At 39.7% G+C, this 20,231-nt stretch overlaps 2 protein-coding genes across 6 annotated transcripts in view; both read right to left on the reverse strand.

The window, feature by feature from the left end:
- The window catches only part of map3k15 (mitogen-activated protein kinase kinase kinase 15), a 48,763-nt gene extending 34,838 nt beyond the window's left edge, over positions 1 to 13,925 (reverse strand). Inside the window, exons 1-7 of one of the 3 annotated variants that reach the window (XR_002428986.2) lie at positions 13,021 to 13,925; positions 7,499 to 7,638; positions 7,291 to 7,314; positions 6,936 to 7,013; positions 3,394 to 3,587; positions 735 to 903; positions 483 to 589 (exon numbers count right to left, since the gene is read on the reverse strand). Coding sequence is in view for 2 of the 3 variants with exons in the window: in XM_021323449.2 (XP_021179124.2) it covers positions 483 to 589; positions 735 to 903; positions 3,394 to 3,587; positions 6,936 to 7,013; positions 7,291 to 7,314; positions 7,499 to 7,638; positions 13,021 to 13,318 (1,010 nt within the window). In the remaining variant the exon portion in view is untranslated. The remainder of the gene's footprint in view (positions 1 to 482; positions 590 to 734; positions 904 to 3,393; positions 3,588 to 6,935; positions 7,014 to 7,290; positions 7,315 to 7,498; positions 7,639 to 13,020) is intronic. The other 2 variants (XM_021323449.2, XM_012876309.3) reach the window with 2 other exon arrangements.
- A 2,188-nt stretch (positions 13,926 to 16,113) lies between these two features.
- The window catches only part of sh3kbp1 (SH3-domain kinase binding protein 1), a 67,396-nt gene continuing 63,278 nt past the window's right edge, over positions 16,114 to 20,231 (reverse strand). For all 3 annotated transcript variants that reach the window (XM_036125089.1, XM_036125088.1, XM_036125087.1), the window contains one exon: positions 16,114 to 19,012. In XM_036125089.1, the coding sequence (XP_035980982.1) occupies positions 18,974 to 19,012 (39 nt within the window). In that variant the 3' untranslated portion in view covers positions 16,114 to 18,973. The remainder of the gene's footprint in view (positions 19,013 to 20,231) is intronic.

Consider the following 20,231-nt stretch of genomic DNA (forward strand, 5'->3'; position numbering starts at 1 on the left):
CCAGTCATACTGACCACTCAATGCGCTGTGCCACATTCACCCAATCGCTCTCACTAACACACACACACACATCCATACACTGATTCGCAGCTAGGTAGGCAACCAGGGGTTAAATGCCTTGCCTAGGGGCACATCAACATGTGATTAGGGAAAGCTCGAACACACAATCTTCCGATTGCAAGATGACTGCTCAACCCTACCGCAACATACAGGCATTTGCATGCAATAACTGTGTAGACATCAGTCAGTAGAACGGTGATTCATAGGATTACGCTAGAATTAAGGGTGTGTTTGATTTTACCAATACTCTTTTAGTAGTCCTATGCATTTCTCATGTCGAAATACTGTATGTATCAAGGAAAGGAAATCAAACCAAACTGACGCAGTCCTACTGCTAACAAAGAATGTATAAACATTTATTTTTTTTTTATCAAAGATTTGACCAACTTGTCACAAAAACACTGAACGTGGGTATTGTGTACCTGTTGAGAGCAAAGGCGTAGTGGAACTGGATCATGGGCTGGGTGGCCAGATCGCAAGTGGGCAGCGTCTCTAGAGTCTCCACAAGCTTAACCATAGCGTCATAATCCTGTTTATCAGTTTGACACAAACACACAACTGGTTAAAACGCTTTCCAAAGGAAATACGATGCAGCAGTTCTTTCTCAAAGAGCATTCCCAGGTATTCCAGTAATTACTGCTGTTTTTTCTCCCACTTAAAAGCCATTCCTCTACCTGTATGTCCCTGTAGGAAAACAGCAGGTTCATGACGATGTCCTGCGTCAGGACCTCTGTGTTGTCCATCCTGAGTTTGATCCGGGCCAGCTCCTTGGCCAGCTCCTCTCCCTGGTACTTCTCCCGGGCTTTCCTTATGTCATTCAGCAGCGTGTCCTTAAAAGAGGCACTGCAGACGGGATGAAAATGGAGAGAAGGAAAACTTCCCTTTATTGTAGTAAAAATCAGAGCATGTAACCATAGTACACTGTATTTTTTTTCCTCTTTATTTGAAATAAAAAACGCTTGCGCCAGACAAGAACACATACATCCCCCCAACATTAATTCAGTAAAATCAAAATGAAGCATCTCAAAGTAAAAAAAACTTGTGACCACAGTGGTGCTTCTCAACCGTTTACATTACATTGTTTACAATTTAATTTACTTTTTCAGCTGATTACCCAAGTTTGATGTCTACAGGAGCTAAAGGGTCCAGACAGGCTGCAGAAAGATGAATAAATAAATAACCATGGCTTGTTTAAGGTGTTTAGCACAGGCTGAGAGCACAGAGCAAGAGTGGGTATTTTCAAATTGGACTGCAACATGTATTCCCATTTTTTTTTAAGTAAGGTTTATTTGAGAAGTTATAAGAAGTTTACTGACTATTGAAAACTCTCTGAGCCTTTTAATTTTAAATAACAGCAATAAAAGCCGTTACCACAGGCAAAAGCTAGTGGCTAAGTCAGCACCATGTCTCAAATGCAAATCCCTTTCCAAAGCTTTCTTAACATCTTAATTTTTCTTCCTGCAGGTAGAGCAAAGCAAAATACCTCAGTTGGATTTTTTTTTGTGTGTGTGTAATGAACCAAAATAAAATTTTGTTTAGAAGCGAAATGATACATAGACTTTAAAAAGTCAACACAATGACATAAAATCTAAATTCTTTCTAAAAACACATTTCACTACAATTACAGCCGAGAGTCTTATTACTCCAGCTTTGCAAAACTAGGGACGGAAACGTTATTTGCCCATCCTTAGCGAGAGAGATCAGTTTCAGTCTGACTAAATTTAAAGCATCTCTGAACATCAATTTCAAATTGTGGCAAAGGTTCTAATTTAGATTTAGTTTTGGACTTCAACTGGGCCATTTTAGGATACGAATATGCTTTGATTTAAAGTTTTCCATTCCATTGGTTGGGGATGTTTTGGTAATTCTGGTTTACTTCATGTTTATTTAGCCATATGTTTCTGAATGAGTTTGGTAGCATAATTACTTATGCAGTATTTATACTGTTCTATTTGTTGTTATCCTGTTTTCCCTCAAAAGGCCTTGAATTTTGCAAAACCACAACTTTAAATAAGAAATAGTTTTTAATCTGTCCTTCATGGTTAAATAGAGGTAATTAACTCAAAATTAGACAAATAATAAGGCCATGGCTTTATGTTTAATGTCATTGTCCTGATGATCCCAATCTTAAGTCTTCTGCAGCCTCTAAGAGCTTTTCATGCCAGATTGGCCTGTAAACGTACTTCTGCCAACTCTGAGCAGCTTACTTATCCCTGCGGAAGCAAAGGCTCCCCTCAGCATGATGCTGCCACCGTCATGTTTCAGTGTGGGGTTGGCACATTCAGCTTGAACTCCAGCATAAGCATTTTGCATGTTGGACTAAAAGTTCCCCTTGGGTTCTATCTAACCAGAGCCTATTCTTCCACATGTCTGCAAACTGTGGAGGTGACAACATATGCGTGTCCTTCAACAGTCACTTTTATAGAAGGCATTAACAAAGGAGTCCATGTCTAATAATTTTCCTCCTGACAGATTCTCCCAGGTTTGCAGCTGTGCCGTGCAAATGTTATCCAACAAACATTTAAAGTCTCCCGTGAAAAGCTTCATTCACGCAGAGAATCACACACGCCTGGCTCTCCTGGAGGTTTTTCCTTCCTGTTAAAGGGGAGTTTTCCTTTCCACTGTCGCTTCATGCATGCTCAGTATGAGGGATTGCTGCAAAGCCATCAACAATGCAGACGACCGTGTGGATCTGCGCTCTTTCAGGAGGAGTGAATGCTGCTTGTAATAGATTTGATGCAACCTGCTGACATGTATCATAAATTGGCACTATATAAATAAAATTCAATTGAATTGAATTAAACTCTGTTTACTAATTAGGTGAGTTTTTACATGGATTTGAAACTTAATTTCAATATATTTAGGGATATAAGTACAACTGCGGATAAATCTGAAAAATACAACTTTTCAGATTGTTATTTGTAAGGGAAAAAAGGGATAAAAATCTGTCAAATCAAACCTTTATGAAATAAATCAGGAAATAATTATTCAGGAAATCAGGAAATAAAATTATTTTGGAGGGCAATGTATTTCACGCCGCTCTTCATTGTGATATCAACAAACTTCTATGTAAACAACAATTTACTGCAGATTTGACAGAAGTGTGAGGATTTATTGATGGATGTACCTCTGAAAAAGCTGTCAAATCTTTATGAATTGACTTTTAACAAATGTATCTTGCCTTGGCTCTAATTGGCTGTGGGATTAAAAATAAACTGTTTAATTAAAACGAAAACACTAAAAGAGTTAACTTCTACAGGTAGGATATTGACTGCTAATCAACCCATTAATAAAAAAAAAAACTTCCACTATGGTTTCCAGCTCCAGTCTCACCTCGACGTTACATGGATGTCCTTCAGGAGGCTGGTGAAGCGGTCGGTCAGGGGGACGCACAGCGGCCCCAACAAGTTGTCCCAGCTGGGCTGCATGTACTCACTGGCCCTGCGCTGTGCATCGCTCTCGCAGCACATATACTCGTGGTTAGGGGTCACAATGTAGGGGATGAAATAGTAATTACCGCTGGAAGCCTGGAAGGTGAGAGTGGGTGATGTTTAAAGATAAGAAAGAAAGCAAGGACTAAGTGCCAGCTTTTTAAAGCCTGCAAATGCAGATGTAATAGAGTTACGGTGCAGCATAACCCACATGCAGGATACAGAGGGCAGGTGTAAAGGGACTCCCAGGTGGAGGAACAACAGATAGAGTGGAGATTAGAGGGTAATTAATGAGGGGGATGAGCAAAAGCAAAGGATTACAGCAATTACAGAGGCTGACTGGCAACATCAGCAGGTTGGTACAAGCAAGTTCAGTAAAAATAAATGACCTTGAAGTCATTCTATTTTAGCTTTGCATCTATAAAGGGGAACATGCTGAAGAATATTGTGATATGCCTTTTATTTCTTGCTTAGCTTTTAAACAGCACAACGAAATCAACTGTTTCCTACAATAGGCTTTTTAGTCTATTATCAGAAACGATTAGGCGTAAGTGTCTAATGAGTGTGGCAAAAGATCCCAAAGCGACTAAAGCACCAGAAAAAGCCGCAGACATCTAGTTCAAGACACAACAGAACCTCTGAAACAGTCTCCACTTCAACTTTCCTGTCCTAAAGGTATTTCAGAACAACCCAAAAAGAGCCCACATGGTGTTAGGAAGGCAGTTTCATTTCATAACTATCATTTGCATAACACATTTTTCGCTTTTATAATTTAAACAGAAAAGCAATGATAGGAGCAGAAGCAACTAATGGTTTTTTTTTCCGCATTCGCAGAGTGGTCACACTGCATCTTTAAAATTAATCCAAAGTCGGGCTTTAGGTTAATCTTTATGCAATAGTATGAGCAATAGCAAACAGACTTAAATCGGAGGCAACCGCACTTTCGGATAACTGAGAATTTGCATAGGCAAGTATGAGCAATGTTGTCTGGCTTTCACTTCCTTCTTGATAAAGCTTGTAATCAGAGATTAGCTTAGAAAGCTGGAGGATATATTGACCATTTTTGTTCATTCTGCCACTTTCTCTGTTACACACCATTACATCTGTATTCAGTGCAGTCACTGACTGAGTTCTCTCTCTTTTTTTCCCTTTGGTATAGAAGGTACACCTGGCTCAACACTTTTGTCTTTAGCTGCATGTTCTTCATGGTCAAATCCACTTCAGCTTTAGATAGCAGAAGCAGCTCCATGTGTATCCTTTCTGGGTTTCGTTTCGGTAGAAAGTGTTCCTGGCTCATGGAGTCTTTTACCTGGACGAAGTGGCTAATGGAGCTTTTGCTTCCATTATATATGTGTGCTGTTTTTGCTTTACCATAAAAAATACTCCAGACTAGGTTATTCTGTATTTAACGGTGCCAGGAAGAGAAAATGTTGCAAAGTCTAAGACACAACGCACTTGGCTGGACCTCCTTGGATGGATACCTATTTATCAATAATAGTTGACTGATATGGCTAGTTTCACTGTGTTCAGACACAATTTATGGTAAATTTGCTCCATCGAGGTGAATATATGATCTAAGTAATTTAGGTTTGGTTTCTTTTAAGAACAAGAGACTTTGGTTCTCAGCATCTGGCTGTCAGCTACTTGCTTTTCCTGAGTTTATTGTCACTTATTTACAGTAGATTGAGACATAAATACATGGAAATAAACAGAAACTGGTGCACATTCTATTTTAAAGCGTGGCTATTTCAAGGAAATTATCGCGCTTGAGTTTCAGGAGTGTTTAAAATTATTTTTGCTCTCTGCGGCTGACAATCAAACTGTAGTTATTACACAACACATTTCTAAATGTATGGCGGACAATATTTAAACTCAAGGTCACATAACTATGCCGCTGGACATTTCACCATAAATCATCACATGGTCAACGCTGTATGAACGGAAGCACGAGTTACAACATGCTGGAGGGAGGGGGGGACAGCGGGGGGCCTAAAGGCTTCAGATCACACGGCTGTGATTATGGAAACAGCAGCACTAACCTAAGCAGCGAGTGTACGTTATGTGTGAGGGATGTATGGTGTCTCTGGCTGAACTCCGTGTTGTTTGTCACGTAGACTTTTGTGGCCTTTATTCACTGGTGGCTAGGACAGGACGAAGGGCACAGAGAGAAGGGGAAGACTTGCCGTAAATGGTCTTGGGGCCAGGAATTGAACCAGCGACAATTGTGAAGAGGACTTTAGCCTCTGCATAAGCTGCATCTTATCTTGGAGGCTTTCTAGCTGATTTAAGTGCTTTTTAAAACAAGTTGCCTTGTTCTGTGCCAACACCAGCTTTTGGTTACCTGAAACCAAAAGCTGGGGTTGAGGGGGAGTGTTGGCCTAGTGGTTAGAGCAGTGAGCTTGCGCTCTGAGAAGGTTGCAAGTACCTAGTTTGATCCCAACTGCCTGCACTCTGGGTCCCTGAGCAAGACCCTTAACCCCTGATTGCTCCCCAAGGGGATGGGTTAAGATGCAGAGGTGAATTTCTCCATTGTGAGATCAATAAAGTTAAATTAATTAAATTAACAGATTCTGCTGATAATGTCCAGGTCAGATCGTCTGGTCGTTCTGCTCTGTGCGACTCCCAGTACGCTTTTCCGTTTCAGACTGCATGACACTTGTTCTGCAATCCTGGATGACCTTTTACCACACAGTCTAGTTCATTCCTCTACTTATACCTGTCTCAGCCCGCTCCACTTTGCCAGATTATTACGAGCCTATTGGTGAGTCATTTCCAGCATTCCTTGTTCCGATAGCCCTGTTGATACCGACCCGATTTGCCTCCGGATTTCTGAGCTTGCCTGATACCTTTCTGTTTATCTTGCATTATTGTGTACCAAACCAGACCTGAGCCTGCCTGACCTCGTCTAGCCTGTTAGCCTGCCCGTATATTGATCCTGGATCTGTGTCCCTACTCTGAGTCCGGATTGTGCTCTGTACGTTCCTGCACTTCTGATTACCTGTTTTTTGACTAAGGACTGTTTTTGTGACCACGAGCTCTATCTTGTCCCGCTCATCATAACTGCCTGCCTGTTTTATTCCGGTTCCTACCCACGATCTGTCCTTAAATTACCCTTGTTAAACATACTTCCTGCTTGTCTGGTGGAATATTGGGTCCATCCATTCTGTTCATGACAGTATCACGTGTTTTTTTCCTGGATTTTGGTTGGTATTCTGGCTCTCTTCATTAAAGCAACCAAGGACCTTAGAAAACGTTTATTTATCTGCCACTGGGTAAACTCAATAATCTGCCTTATTGAACCTCTTCTTTGTGTTTGTGAGTAGAGGATTTACTGTGTTACACATATTTATCCTATCAGGAACCCATCAAGCCCTTTGCTTGTTAGTAGCAGCCTTGTTTTCAGGAACTTTCTCTGCATGCTTTTGGTGCAGACAGGGTACCTACTTTGTTTCTCAGTCCAGAGCCTCTGTATTCTGGAGGCAGCTGAATCCAGGGAAAGCCTAAGGCTGGGAGACGACTGGCCTACTCCACACAGGCAAGCAGAGAACAACAGTACAGTGAACACCAACGTCTGGAAAAACCTGCTGCTAACAACATGTCAGGACTCTCCTCGGTTGTAATGCGTGAGCGTAAGAGACGGCAGCGTGAGTTTTTCCACAAAGGCGAAGCATGTGGACATGCATTCCTGAATGCATTTCAGCAAGAGAAGGACTGACAGCACCTGTCATGGATGCTTTTCCTAGAAATAGGAAGGCACAGCGTGTGCACATAAATCACCCACGAACATGCAGAAACTTACTGTGTTTTTCTGTGCAACCATGTCCTGCAAAGAAACACAACAAAGAGCAAGAGCGTATTTGAGAGCATGAGACGTTCTGAGGTGGGAGAACGGACCGTGCAGCACACACAGGTCTGAAAATATACTGCGAGGATCACTTTGTTCTGAGGCGGCGTGAAGGAATGGCATCTGTGCACTCTGGTTACACTGACGGGCCTGCAACGCGTACCTTCAGCGACTGAGCCGTGTCCGGGTCGGTGTCGTGGTACAGGATGACATTGTTGGCCATGTCGAAGCTCTCCCTCACGCCCAGGTGGTAAAAAAGCGAGGGCTGCCGAAAGACGTCGCTCATGTCGACGACCGCGATGTCTGGAACATGTGAGCAGCAGGTAGAATATCATTACAATGGTTCCTTTGCAGAGCAAGTTTTATTTCCTTTTAGCATAACTCAGCCACCTGAGCCCCTCTTAGATCAGGTTTAACGCTTCCAGATTAGACAAAGGTTTGAAAATTTACAAATATTAGCGTAATTAGATAAAAATGTAATGGTTTAAGGCAAGGCAAGTTTATTCATATAACACTTTTCAGTCACAAGACAATTCAAAGTGTACAACTACCTTCAGCAACAATAAGGGTATATGGATTTATGATCAGTCTTATATTGTTGAGGATTTTCACCCACTCTTTTTTTATTATTATTAGAGGTTTGCAGATCTTTCTTTATGTAGCGCTTTCTTAAGGTCCCACCATGGTGAGGCTGCGGTCTGGATGGTTTTTGCACTCTATGATAATTTTATTCTTCTGCCCTTAAGTTGCAGATTTCCTGCTGAATTTGAGGTCATGTCATTCTTGTTGCGACTCCAAAAAGAATCAGCCTAGTCGCTTGAGAGGGAAAGGTAGGGTCCTGTTTGTCTGACGCGCTGCCGTCGCTTGAGAAGAGAAGCGCACTGAATCCAGGATTATAGTGAATAATTTATTATTCAGCGGCCTTCAACGTTGTTTACACTCAATTGGAAATCGGTCTATATGGTACATGATCTGTAGTTCATCTTAGCACGGCAAAACGGTCAACAAAAATTACGGCTACCCCGCTCCCCTCTCTCCTGTCAAAACCTGGTACAGGTAAGCACGCCTATTTTGAAGCAACCAGCCCCCTTCACCAAATGTGTCACATGACATGCACGCTACACATCACCATAGCAACCATTCACCATGTGACAAATAAACATAATACATTTATGGCTCCTACAATTCTGATGACCCCGTTCAGACCAAACCTCATAAAAAGTGTCACATTTGGCTCTGAAATAGTTTAATATCACAGAAATGTATGGTCTGGTGGCTGCAAAACAAGCCCAAATCAGCAGCCTTCCACCACCATGCTTAACAGCATGGTGGTGAATGAGATGAATGAGATGAGTTTGTGCAGGAAAACGTGGCACACTTTTCACTTCCTATGGTTGGCCCACAGCTTTTTATTTGTTCCTTTAAGGGATTCGAGGTGATCCAGTCCTCCGGATGCAGAGCAAGCCCAAGCTTAAGATGGAAAACTTTCAACCAATCTGTCTGGATGATTTGATTGAATCAAGTTTTTAAAGTCAATTATATGAATAAAACTGAATTGAACTTCAGTCCCTGCATGACCGGATATTTACCGTGTTTCAAGTCTTTAAAATGTCACTGTATGTTACGGCTGAATGTTTTTCCTTAGGTGTCATGTGAAAAGGAGATTCTCTCAGACGTCTTTTGGTTTAGTAAGTTGAAATCTTGAGACCTTAGTCCTTTGAAGAGTGAAGGGGACTATTTCTAGGCACACCTTCCAAACAATCCACATCTGTTCTTCTTCTTCTTTATTAATATTATTATTATTATTATTAATTTCCTTTCTTTTTTTAGCTGCACTTACATGAACTTTAACATTCCAGCTTGTGTTAACTCCACACTCCAGGCTAGAAAAACTACCAAATATCTTGTTTGGGGTGATGAGCAAACGTACCTCCTTTCCCACTTAAATCATGTTAAAGCAGTATAAGAGTAACTGCTTCCTCCACTGACTATTAACAGACATGGGAACTCTCGGGTTTTCCATGTCTATAAAACCATGTCTCTTCCAGTTTTGAATGGAGAAGGGGGAAGAATCCTTCCCAGAGTGAGGGGTTGTTCTGTATTCCAGGAAACAGTGCTAGACACAAATACCGGCTTCATTCCAGGTGAATGAGAAGGAACATCAGCCTGAGTGAAGAGAACAAGAACAGACACGCACTTCCCAAGTTCATGTAGAAGCAAAAATTACAGGAACAAAGTCTGCCAACAACTACCATGCTTAGAGTTATTCATAGCCTTGCATATTTAAATTTAAAGTTGTTTTTACTCAACCAAGGAGTTTGTTTCTAGTACGAAACAAAGAAAGCATCTGTCAAACGCTTATAAGGATTCTTTGAAAAAGAAACTAAATTAGTTTCTATTTATTTGCATTTTATTACAAAGGGCATGTAAAAACTGATTCACAACCTCCTTAGTAATTAATGGAAAAAAAAATATTTTTCAGGATTATTGGAATTAAACCCTCCTTATAATAGCTGACCAGCTATTTGCATGTATGCATGGATATTTTCCCAATTTGTCTTTGGAGAAGAGCTCCGAGCCTTTGAGCTTGGATGGCCTCTTTGCCTTCACCCTAATTTTTAGCTCCCTCCACTGATTGCCTGTGATATTTAAGATGGGTCTCTGGCTGGCCCACTGCAAAATGTAAATATTACTTCCAGTCAGTCTGTGGGATTATTTACAGTTTAGTCAGGACAAACAACTCCTCATTCTTCACAACCAAAACTGATTGCATGATGGAGCTTGTGCAGAAAAAAGTAAGGTCAAGTGAAAGCTGGTGGTAATGTTTGAAAATAATTTACTTTATTAAACTGTTAAAATGTTGTCTAAAATAATGCATTCCAATGGATCAGACATGTGAAGCTCAAGGCTTGCTGACCACATCTACAATTAATTGGTCACCGGTTTGTTATATAGTGTGCACAGTGATCACACTACATATCCCATAATTCATTGCAACTAGAGGCTCAATGCTGCATTACATTCACCTTGGATGTGAAAGGTCGGAGCTGGAAATTGCGTAAGACTGTAGTTAATAGTGTTCCAATTAACACAGTCAAAGAGGTTGGGATTAAACAAAGAAAAAAAAAGGTTGGGATTACAATATTGCAACAGCCAGGAGAGGTGTTGTTGTTTTTGTCGTTCAAAGCTGTGCTTTGCACTGTTTTTGTTCGGTTCAGAGTTGCTTACTTGTAACATTGATTATAGATGCACTCTTACGACTGTGTCTTGTAAAATGAACATGTTTTCATCACAGTTTAGTCTACTGCAGTTGATGTGAGGAGCTGCTGTACTGGATCCGATAGTTGGCCTTAAAAAATTTCTCTCACTTTCCGAGTGGGAAGTTCAACTTTAGAGGCCTGTTCCAGTTAATTCTTTTGATCGGAAGTCGTAATTTCCGAAATCCAACTACTAAAAGGAACCAAGCACAAGACAAAAGTCCACTCAAGCGCAGCTCATGGGCGCATAAGGGACCTTGAGGCGCTTTCCTTGTTGTTGAACGAACAAACCGTGCTCCCCAGGGAAACACACCATGCTGGTCACAGAGTTCATGAGTTTCACAAACAAACAAAACCCACATCACTGTTCTGTGACTCTTCCTAGGTGCTCTCCACTATTAAAGGGGCTTGAATCAGTTCTAACTGTTAACAACCTGCCCGTGTCTATTGCTTATTGGGAATTATTTATGTTTATTTTGAAACAAGAGGCCAGTGTTGGGTCACTCAAAGACTAAAATTAAAAGTAGGGTATATTGGTCATACTTTTTTAAAGATGCACTGAAAATTAGTTTTTATTCAAGAAAGATACAATTTACCTTGTGGTAACTTGAGAACACATGTTTTAGAGAGGCGTGAAAAAAGGCTTCGCCACGTAGAGGTTTAGATCACAAATACATCAGTCACAGAGGATCGCTGCCCTCTTTCAAAAGACCGTACTGATGTGTTTGAAATGCTTTTTGTTTTCAGGAAACATTTGTTAGCATCATCTTACCATGTTAACTGAGTAAAATGTTATAGCTAGTTTCTCTTTTCATGTTAGAAGTGCTTCTGCTCTGCACTGCCTTTATTTTTGCAGGACGTTCAGGCTGAACTATTTAAGACTGTTTTTTTTCTTGCTATATTTTAATAAAACCTGACTGTTTTTTTTTTTTTTTTGCTTTTTAACTGCCTATAGCCTAAATGATGATGCATTACATGCATTTAGCAGTTACTGACTCTTTGTCACTGCTGAGAAAACTGAGTCCACTGAAGCCTTGTTCGGGCGGTTAATCATGCCTACATTAAGATGCTCAGAGAGGTTAAACTCTACCATGAGCTTTTCTTTTTATTGTCTTTCCTAAACCTCCACAGATGTTGGTTCCCTTTTAGCTCTGCCTGTAGAGTTTTGTCCGCTTTCAGTCAGTCCTGAGAGCATGTGTAACTAAAGCTCGTATCTGTGTCCATGCTGTCTGCCACTGAGGTGTGGACAGTATCACAGGGTATAAATAGCTTCGAATTAAAGACTTTCAGGAGCAGCTCTGATTTCACTGCCTCAATGTTTGCAGGAGGCAGGTCTCACTGTTTTGATGGAGACAGAACTGGGAATCACTTCAATAAAGGAACGTGTGAACGTTAATTTTAAGTAAATAATGGGTTGGCATTTTGGTGGCATCACCTGGAAAATACAGGGAACATAGATGATATTAGAGAGAGACAAAGCAAGGCATTGAACGCCATAGAGGACAGAGAATTTTTTTTTGTTATATTTTTGTTGATTTTTTTATGTTATAGAAGTGTATATATATATATATATATATATATATATATATATATATATATATATATATATATATATATATATATATATAGATAGATAGATAGATAGATAGATAGATAGATAGATAGATAGATAGATAGATAGATAGATAGATAGATAGATAGATAGATAGATAGATTATTTGCACCATATAGAAGACTAGATAATTATCTGCACAATGGAGGTATATAAATGGAAATCTGTACTATATTTGAGTTATTTGGTCTTTGAAATTATAAAAACCTAGGAAAGGTGCAAATTAGTGGTTTTCAGAATCAACAAAATACAAGTTTGTAAAAAGTTACTATTTCAAAACCAAAAAATTTGGAGTTCAGAGTAGCGCATTGCTCCCTCCTCACACTGCTGTGCACAACTGGTCAGCTGCCTAAAAGCAGAAAATTACCTCGAAAACATTTCTAAGGTGATAGTCGGCTTGTGATCGCACAGCTTCAATGTTTAGATCTTTGAAGGTTTGCCACCTTATAACATGTCATGGAAGCACAACAGAAAAAAGCCAATTGACAGCTGGACTTCATTTACTGCTAATCTGCGGTTTAGAAATGCATTTCTCTGCAACAAACAAAACCAGAGCCGTTTTTTAAGATGTTTATGAAACCCTCAGAATCTTGATTTACTTTCAAATCTTGCACATTGCTCGTGTATGTCACGGACTTATGAACAGATGGATGGATGAAGATTTATTCTGAGTCTGAGTAAAATGTTGAATCTCAGACTGAGAGACTGACGCACCGGAGATTACAGTTTCGATTTGCAGTTTAAAAAAAAAAAAGTTGCCAAACTCCGCCTAATCTGTTCAAATCAGCGCAACCAGGCTTCCAGCAGAAAACCCACCTGCATCATAGAAGCTGTCCAGCACCGCTGTCTCGCCAAAGTCCAGCCGTCCGAAGGTGACGGTGGTGAGCAGGGCGCTCTCCGCGTCGCAGGCTCTCTGCAGACACTGCAGCGCTCCGGACTCCGGGCTGCTGGCCATCACCGACTTCAGCCCGTCGTTCAGGACGTAAACCACCCGCAGGGAGCGCTGCTTGGCCGGCGGACAGGGGCTGGTCACCTCGCCGCGCTCCGACGCGCACACCCCGGCTGCGTGCTCCCCCGTCATGTCGGCTACCTGCGCGCTCTGCCCCTGATCCATGGCGCAACGCTGGGAAGTGAAACTGCTGTTTACCTCCTTCCCTCTCCGCCCTTTCTCTCTCAGCCTGCCTGTCCTGTCCTCGGCTCACCAGTGGAGCACCTGTCCTGGCTGCGGAGGAGCGTGTCTGGGGTTGTTCTCCGGCATCTCCGCCTCATTTACTCACACCGATTATTTCGCACCAGGACGCCCGCTTCGAGCAGACTGGATCCGACCAGATGACAGAGATAAAGGGGGAGTCTGGTGAATTCATGCAGAAGTTTAATTGTTAATCTTTGGCGTGCATGTCTGTCTGGGTTAAGGTTTCCAGAGTGGGAGGTCGCTGACAGGGTGCTGCTGGCCAACTATGAAATGTTATCACTCCTCTGCCTGTCTAAATATATAACTGTGCGTCCTTAGGACTAATCACACAGCCAGTGGAGCTCCCAGCATGAATATGGCCCTGGGCCAGCACGTTCTTCTGCCACCCCACCAGCCTCCCTTCCCTGTACAGCCAAGCACACCAAGTCCAGACAAGACTAGTGCTTTTGTCTCAGTCTAAGGTGGTCCTGATGACCAAAACGCATAAAAAGCTTTCCTCGTGATTACGCGGTAATAACGCTGTCATAATCTCTAAATATGTTTTAAAGTATCACCATTCAACTAAAAAAATCTTGTATGGAGGTCTCACCTGTCTATTATTTTCTATTTGTATATTCAAATGCAATCCGGACTCCCTTAAAAACAACCAAATAGCTCTTTTGGTTTGACACCAAATTGTTAGCCTCAAGTCAAACACGGACTTTTGCTTCATTAACCAACCTTACAGGTTCCAAGTGACTGGACGTGCCAATGAGCAGTAAAATTGTGGCACCCTCCAAGGTATGCTTCCCTGGACTGACAGCCAGCAAAGTTACAAATTATGAACTACGAGGAGTAACAGCAAAGAAAGTTAGTCAAGGAGAGTTTTTTTTTTTTTTCAAATCATGATTCATATTGGATACATTTCTGATTTTTTCTTCGATTTTCTCAAATTTCCCTTGAAACCGTTGTTGTTTTTCGTTAGTTTACACACTGATACTGCAGTCTGTTGTGTTGTTCAAAACTTTCCAGCATCAGTTTTTGTGGTGACAATTAAATTTGGTTTGACATTTTGGTTTTCAAACTATGGTACAGTTACCACTGGTAAAAAGTAAATATATATATATATATATATATATATATATATATATATATATATATATATATATATATATATATATATATATATATATATATATATTCATTGGTTATTAAATTTTGACTAATCAAGGTAAAATAACTTAGTTCAGACCAGTCCATGTAATGGGCTATTATCTCAGTGTATGGTTAGTATTATTCTTCCAAAAAACGTTTTCATAATAGAATAAAGGTTCCAGAAATCTCAATGTGTTTAAATCATCTCTGCTCCAAGTAATATATTCAGTAAAGGTTTCATAACCCTAAACATTCCAGATTTCAAGCTCCCAGATGTTTAAATGCAGTCCAGACTCCCTAAAAAAATAGAAAGAGGCCTTTAATTAGGGACTGAAATACAAACCCCACAAGTTAACACTTTTTGTCACTGACTGAACATACAAATGAATAACTTTCTCTTTTCTTTATGGTGCCTCACAGACTATATATATATATATATATATATATATATATATATATATATATATATATATATATATATATATATATATGCATGGAGTCTGCATGTTCTCCCAGTGCATGTGTGGGTTCTCCCTGGGTACTCCGGCTTCCTCCCACAGTCCAATAACATGACTGTTAGGTTATTTGGCTTCTCTAAATTGTCCTTAGGTGTGAGTGTGTGTGAGAATGGTTGTTTGTCTCTGTGTTGCCCTGTGACAGACGGGCGACCTGTCCAGGGTGTACCCTGCCTCTCGCCCACTGAACTCCTGGAGATAGGCACCAGCGACCCTGAGTAGATCCAGAACCCAGAGAGTATGTATCACTTGAATGGCTTGGGACATATTTTTCATCTTATGAAAAGACATTCCTGTGTTGCTGTAAAAAAACAGATACAACAACAAAAAAGCTATTCTAAAAGCCACATGCATGCTGAAAATTAGCCTGAAATCCCTGACACAACATATTGCTTTCAGAGAATAAAATTTGGTCAAGTGTCTGTTTCACTTATTGCCATGATTCTGGGACATATACGCAAAGTTAGGAGCAAAACCAGAAGTGTTTGACAGCACTGACTGGTCAGCTGCTTAACTTCCTCATTAGTGATTAGCCTTGATGAAAATTGTGTTGCAGAAAGTTTTACAGGAATTAACCATTATGAAATTAAAATCAAACCTTAAGTTTCATGACATTTTGCTGTTTGCTTTATGGAATTTTCCAGCGATATTGTGTTGATCTCTTTGTGACGTTTAAGGAAAGGATATTTCGTTGAGGGGTACCTGAGTAAAGGGGATTGATACACTTAAGGTTTTATATTGAAGAAAGGATTGAAAGGATTCATATATTGTCTTCCGCTCATTCCTACCTACCTCAGTCTTAGAGGTTTGTGACCAGTAAGTTTTTTGTGTTTAATGAGAAAGCAATTTAAAGCAGCACAGTTGTAAAGTGGAAGGAAAGTGACAAAAGTATATTTTACGCAAAAAATGCTGCTGTTGCTGAAATCCAGCTGTGGTTTCTTTGCCTGTTGTGGCAACTTCTTCTTTTGTTCACAGAAACTTTTTGTGACTCATTAACTCGCCATGTTTCTCTGATCCAAGCAAAGGAAACCCACAGTTGTTTATCATTGAAGGCACACACACATACAGTACATAATAGCCTCTTTATTACACTGAAATATAAAAGTAAATATATATATTTATTCATTTATCACCATCTTTGAGAGAAAGGACCAAGTCAAGAAAACAACTGGTAGCCTCGGATGTAGCAGTTTTCTCTTTGTCATACGAAAAAGACAGAAAAGAGAAGAAATAAAAAGACTTAGAATCTGAAACAGGAAGGCCACAGTGACGGGTTGTCATAGATTCTGTGCACACGTAAGGAAGGGAGGCAAAAACAGCTGCACATGCTGTAATACAAAACCACACATTATGCACACGTTTGACCTTCAGTTACCCGTGAGGACCTGTAACCATCTACATTCACTTAACCCTGTCATTAATCTTAACCAGAACGGGAAATAAACATTTTTGTTTGTTCATGCACTTTCAGTTTGCAGCAACATGTTAGATGTGTTCTTGTTTGCTAAAAGGAATTACTTAAATTTGTGAAATTGTGCTTTTTAGGGTTTCTCAAGATTTTTACTCAAACAAAAAAAGTGGTCATTTCTGTACAGGAATAAAGACTAGATTTTTTTTTTTTTTTGCCAAGCTTAACCTATTAACCACATTTGTGCAGCTTTTAAAGCCAGCAAAAGCCCAGATATCAACATTTCCAAGTAATAATTATTTTCCAAATAATGTGATCACCTATAGTGGATGTGGTCTTGTATTAGTTATTATTTTTTTTCACAACAACAGACAAGAGTAGCGTTTGGATCTGTTCCCGCTTACACTCTTAATTACTAAAGTTTTGACTGTTCTAGAAACTTTACACATTCAGTCCTCATTCTGTTTTGGTGGAAAGAGACAAAACTGAATTGCCAGAATTCAGTTTAATGTTTAGTCTTCTGACAGACGTCTACCTTTTACACTTAGTCCATGTATTTACAATGGGATTGAGGTTGGACTTTTGGAAAGGCTATTCCAGAAGCTTCAAATCCCTTTGCTTTGCCTATTTCTGAAATCAGTTTTAAAGTACGTTTGAAAACACTCTTCTCTTACAATATCCTAAGTTGTCCAAGTTTCTAGCATCTGAACAAGGATGTTCAGGAACAACCAAGGAGCCACTTCGTATCTAGCCCGCCATGGCCTGGAAACTGTTGGAACGATGTCCCTTTCCATTTGGAAAAATCTAGTTTTATTTGTGCTTCATGGTGCCTTCCATGCTTTTCTATCCCCACAGCCAAGAACCATGTTGCCCGTATCAAAAACCCGAAAATCTGTTATGGTCAGACATCATGTAATTTGTCCACAATGACAAATAGTATGTAGTTAAACATGGTAGTGGCAGCACCATAATGGTTAACTACCAGCTGTACTGGTGCAATGCACAAGCTGGATAGTCTAACAAAAAAGGAAAATCTGTGAATTATTTAAATCCCAACTCAATCGATTGTTCCAACAGGACAATAACCAAAACCACACCACAATGGATATTGGAGACTAACTTTAAGTTTCTCAACCGTGGCATCAATTTTATAAAAAAAATGATGGACTATTACTTAAGGCCTGGTCCTTAAGTAATAGTCTAACAACTTAAACTAACAAAAAAAAAATAACAACTTAAAAAAAACAATTTTGCCAACACAAAATTATCAAATATCCAGTTGTAATTGTGCCAGATGCTTATTGATGGCTACAAAAACTGAACGGTGAAAGTTAAAGTTTCTAAGGGACATGTAAACAAATGTTGGTTTATGGTTTACCCTGTGTGGAGTAGATGAAAGGAGTATGCATATCCACTTTTTTTTGTTTCAAGATGAGGTTTCTTGATCTGGGTAACATTTGTCAGCTGACTTTCATAACCTCCAAATTTCAGGCAGTTTTGCGTTCTGACTGCTGAGCTGATGCAGATTAAAATTTCTCAGACAACTTGTTTTTAGCACCATGGATGTCCAGAATATTAGTGCCAGAACTCAAACGGACCCTCAAAAGTGAGATGTAATTGCAGGTCAAACATTAAGTAATATGAAAACAAAATATCACAGTAAGGCATACAGAAAAATAAAGCATTATACTGCTTGATGCATCATGATCTCCTGTCTACAGTGCAAATTAGAAACATTCTTCACTCTCCAACTGTTAAAGAGGAAATTGCTTTTTGTTTTATGTGAATTGTAAATCATGACCTAGGAGGTTTGTTCATTATTATATCTGATAAATTAAATTATTATCTGATAAAAATATGAAAAATTAATTCTGTGTTTTTTCATCTGGATCTATGCTTAAAAAGGACATTGTGCTCACATTGGTCCCCCTTTCATGTGAATTACACAGTAACCTTTTTATCTTCATTTTATTGGTAATGGAGCCTTTAAAAAAATGTCCCCACTTTGAACCTCAATACTTCAGGTCCTCACATCACATGAAAAACAAACTCACACACACTCAGACACACAGATAGGAGGTGAAGGCCGCAAAGTGGATGCAGAACTGCACAGAGGTCTTCTGGTCAGACCGGGCTACAGAGGCTGAAGTTTCCTTCACTCTAGGAAACTTAAAAAAGTACCGAGCAGCCACGACTCCATGGGCGTTCTTGTTCCGCGGCCAGTCAGTACCGATGGCACAGCAAAGATAGCAGTAAACCAAACAGAGAAGCCTCTTTAACAGAAGATAAAAAATAAATGTAAGAAGTAAACGCAGGATAAGGCGGCTTAGAGGGGAGGAAATGTGGCTGATTCCGTGGTGCTGAAACTGTTGGTCATGATGATGATAATCGTTTGGCACAAACTTAGTTTTGGCTGAAGTGTCAAAACCAACAGTGAGAAAGTTGTTCTTTTCTGCTTTGATTTTTTTTTTTTTTTTTTTATGTGGCCTCAGATGTGATGGCAGCAGGATTCTTCAGTCCTCATTTGGACAGGCCTTTCTTTATGTGCTCTACTTCCACCTGTGAAAAAAAGCCAGGATATCAGTTAATATTGCACAAATTTACATGCTTTAAATATCTAATACCGAGGCAATTCTTTGCACAAGCTTCACACCCCATGAACCTTTTTCACATTTTAAACTCTTGACTACAAATGTCTATATATTTTATTATTTCAAGTAATCAGAGTTTATGGTAAAATGAATGGAGCTAATTACATTATAATTCTGGAAGAATTCCTGTTAAGAGACTAAAAAAAAAAACATGAAACTGGGGCCGAGTTTCACCGCTCAGCAGGACCTTAACCCTAAAAATACAGCCAGAGCTGACTGTAATGGCTGAGACCAAAGAATGTTCATGTTAGAATGGCCTTGTCAAAGTTTTTTTTTTTACTTTATAGAAGGTGCCATATGTAGTGTGGACAACAAAGACAGAGAAAATACCCCCTATAAATAAAATAAAATTACTATAAAAAAGGCTACCAGAGAGTTCTAAATTTACAAGATAAGGCTTACAAAAACAATATAGTTTTAAAATTCAAAGTAGAAGAAATACCAAGAACATTATTGAGTATATAATGCCACTTTTGCCCTTACATGTTGGTTTTACATGCGGGAGCATATCACACTCAGCGACACCGTGCTAGGAAAGAGCCCCAAATCCTCTCAAATCAGTTCTGTTTGTTGGGTTTGTGGTGACACAGTCTTTCCATTTGAATAGCTGACAACATCTCACTGAGCCAATGGACTTCCAGGTTAGAAGGATATGCTTCTTAACCACCAACATCCCTAGATGCAAGGCAACCTGCATGTCATGCAGTAGATCAGAAGTATCTGAAGAGCATCCAAAGATGGTCAGGATGTGTAGGATAAATGTCTCTGGAGTAATCTGCTCAAATACTGCTAGCCAAATTTTTTTTACAGCAGAGCCAGAAAAGATGTGAGCCATCAGCAATATGACAGTTATCGTATAAAGGAGGCACAGATGGGAAATTGTTATTAAACTTTGTTTTTTTAAGTAGGGAAATCTGTGCAGCACCTTGAGCTGAATTAGAGTCAAATATTTTTTTGTGCAAAAACCAAAGACCATTCAAATCCATGTAGACTGTTTTGTCCCACTTCACAATGTGCAATTTTGTCTATCGTACAGAATCACAACAAGAAAAACACTGAAATGAGTAAAAATGAGAGGGGTATGAATGTTGTACCCTAAAAACAGCCTCTCAAAATAGGTAATCATT

Source organism: Fundulus heteroclitus, chromosome 21 (assembly GCF_011125445.2).
Source record: "Fundulus heteroclitus isolate FHET01 chromosome 21, MU-UCD_Fhet_4.1, whole genome shotgun sequence".
In the NCBI taxonomy this organism is placed as follows: domain Eukaryota; kingdom Metazoa; phylum Chordata; class Actinopteri; order Cyprinodontiformes; family Fundulidae; genus Fundulus; species Fundulus heteroclitus.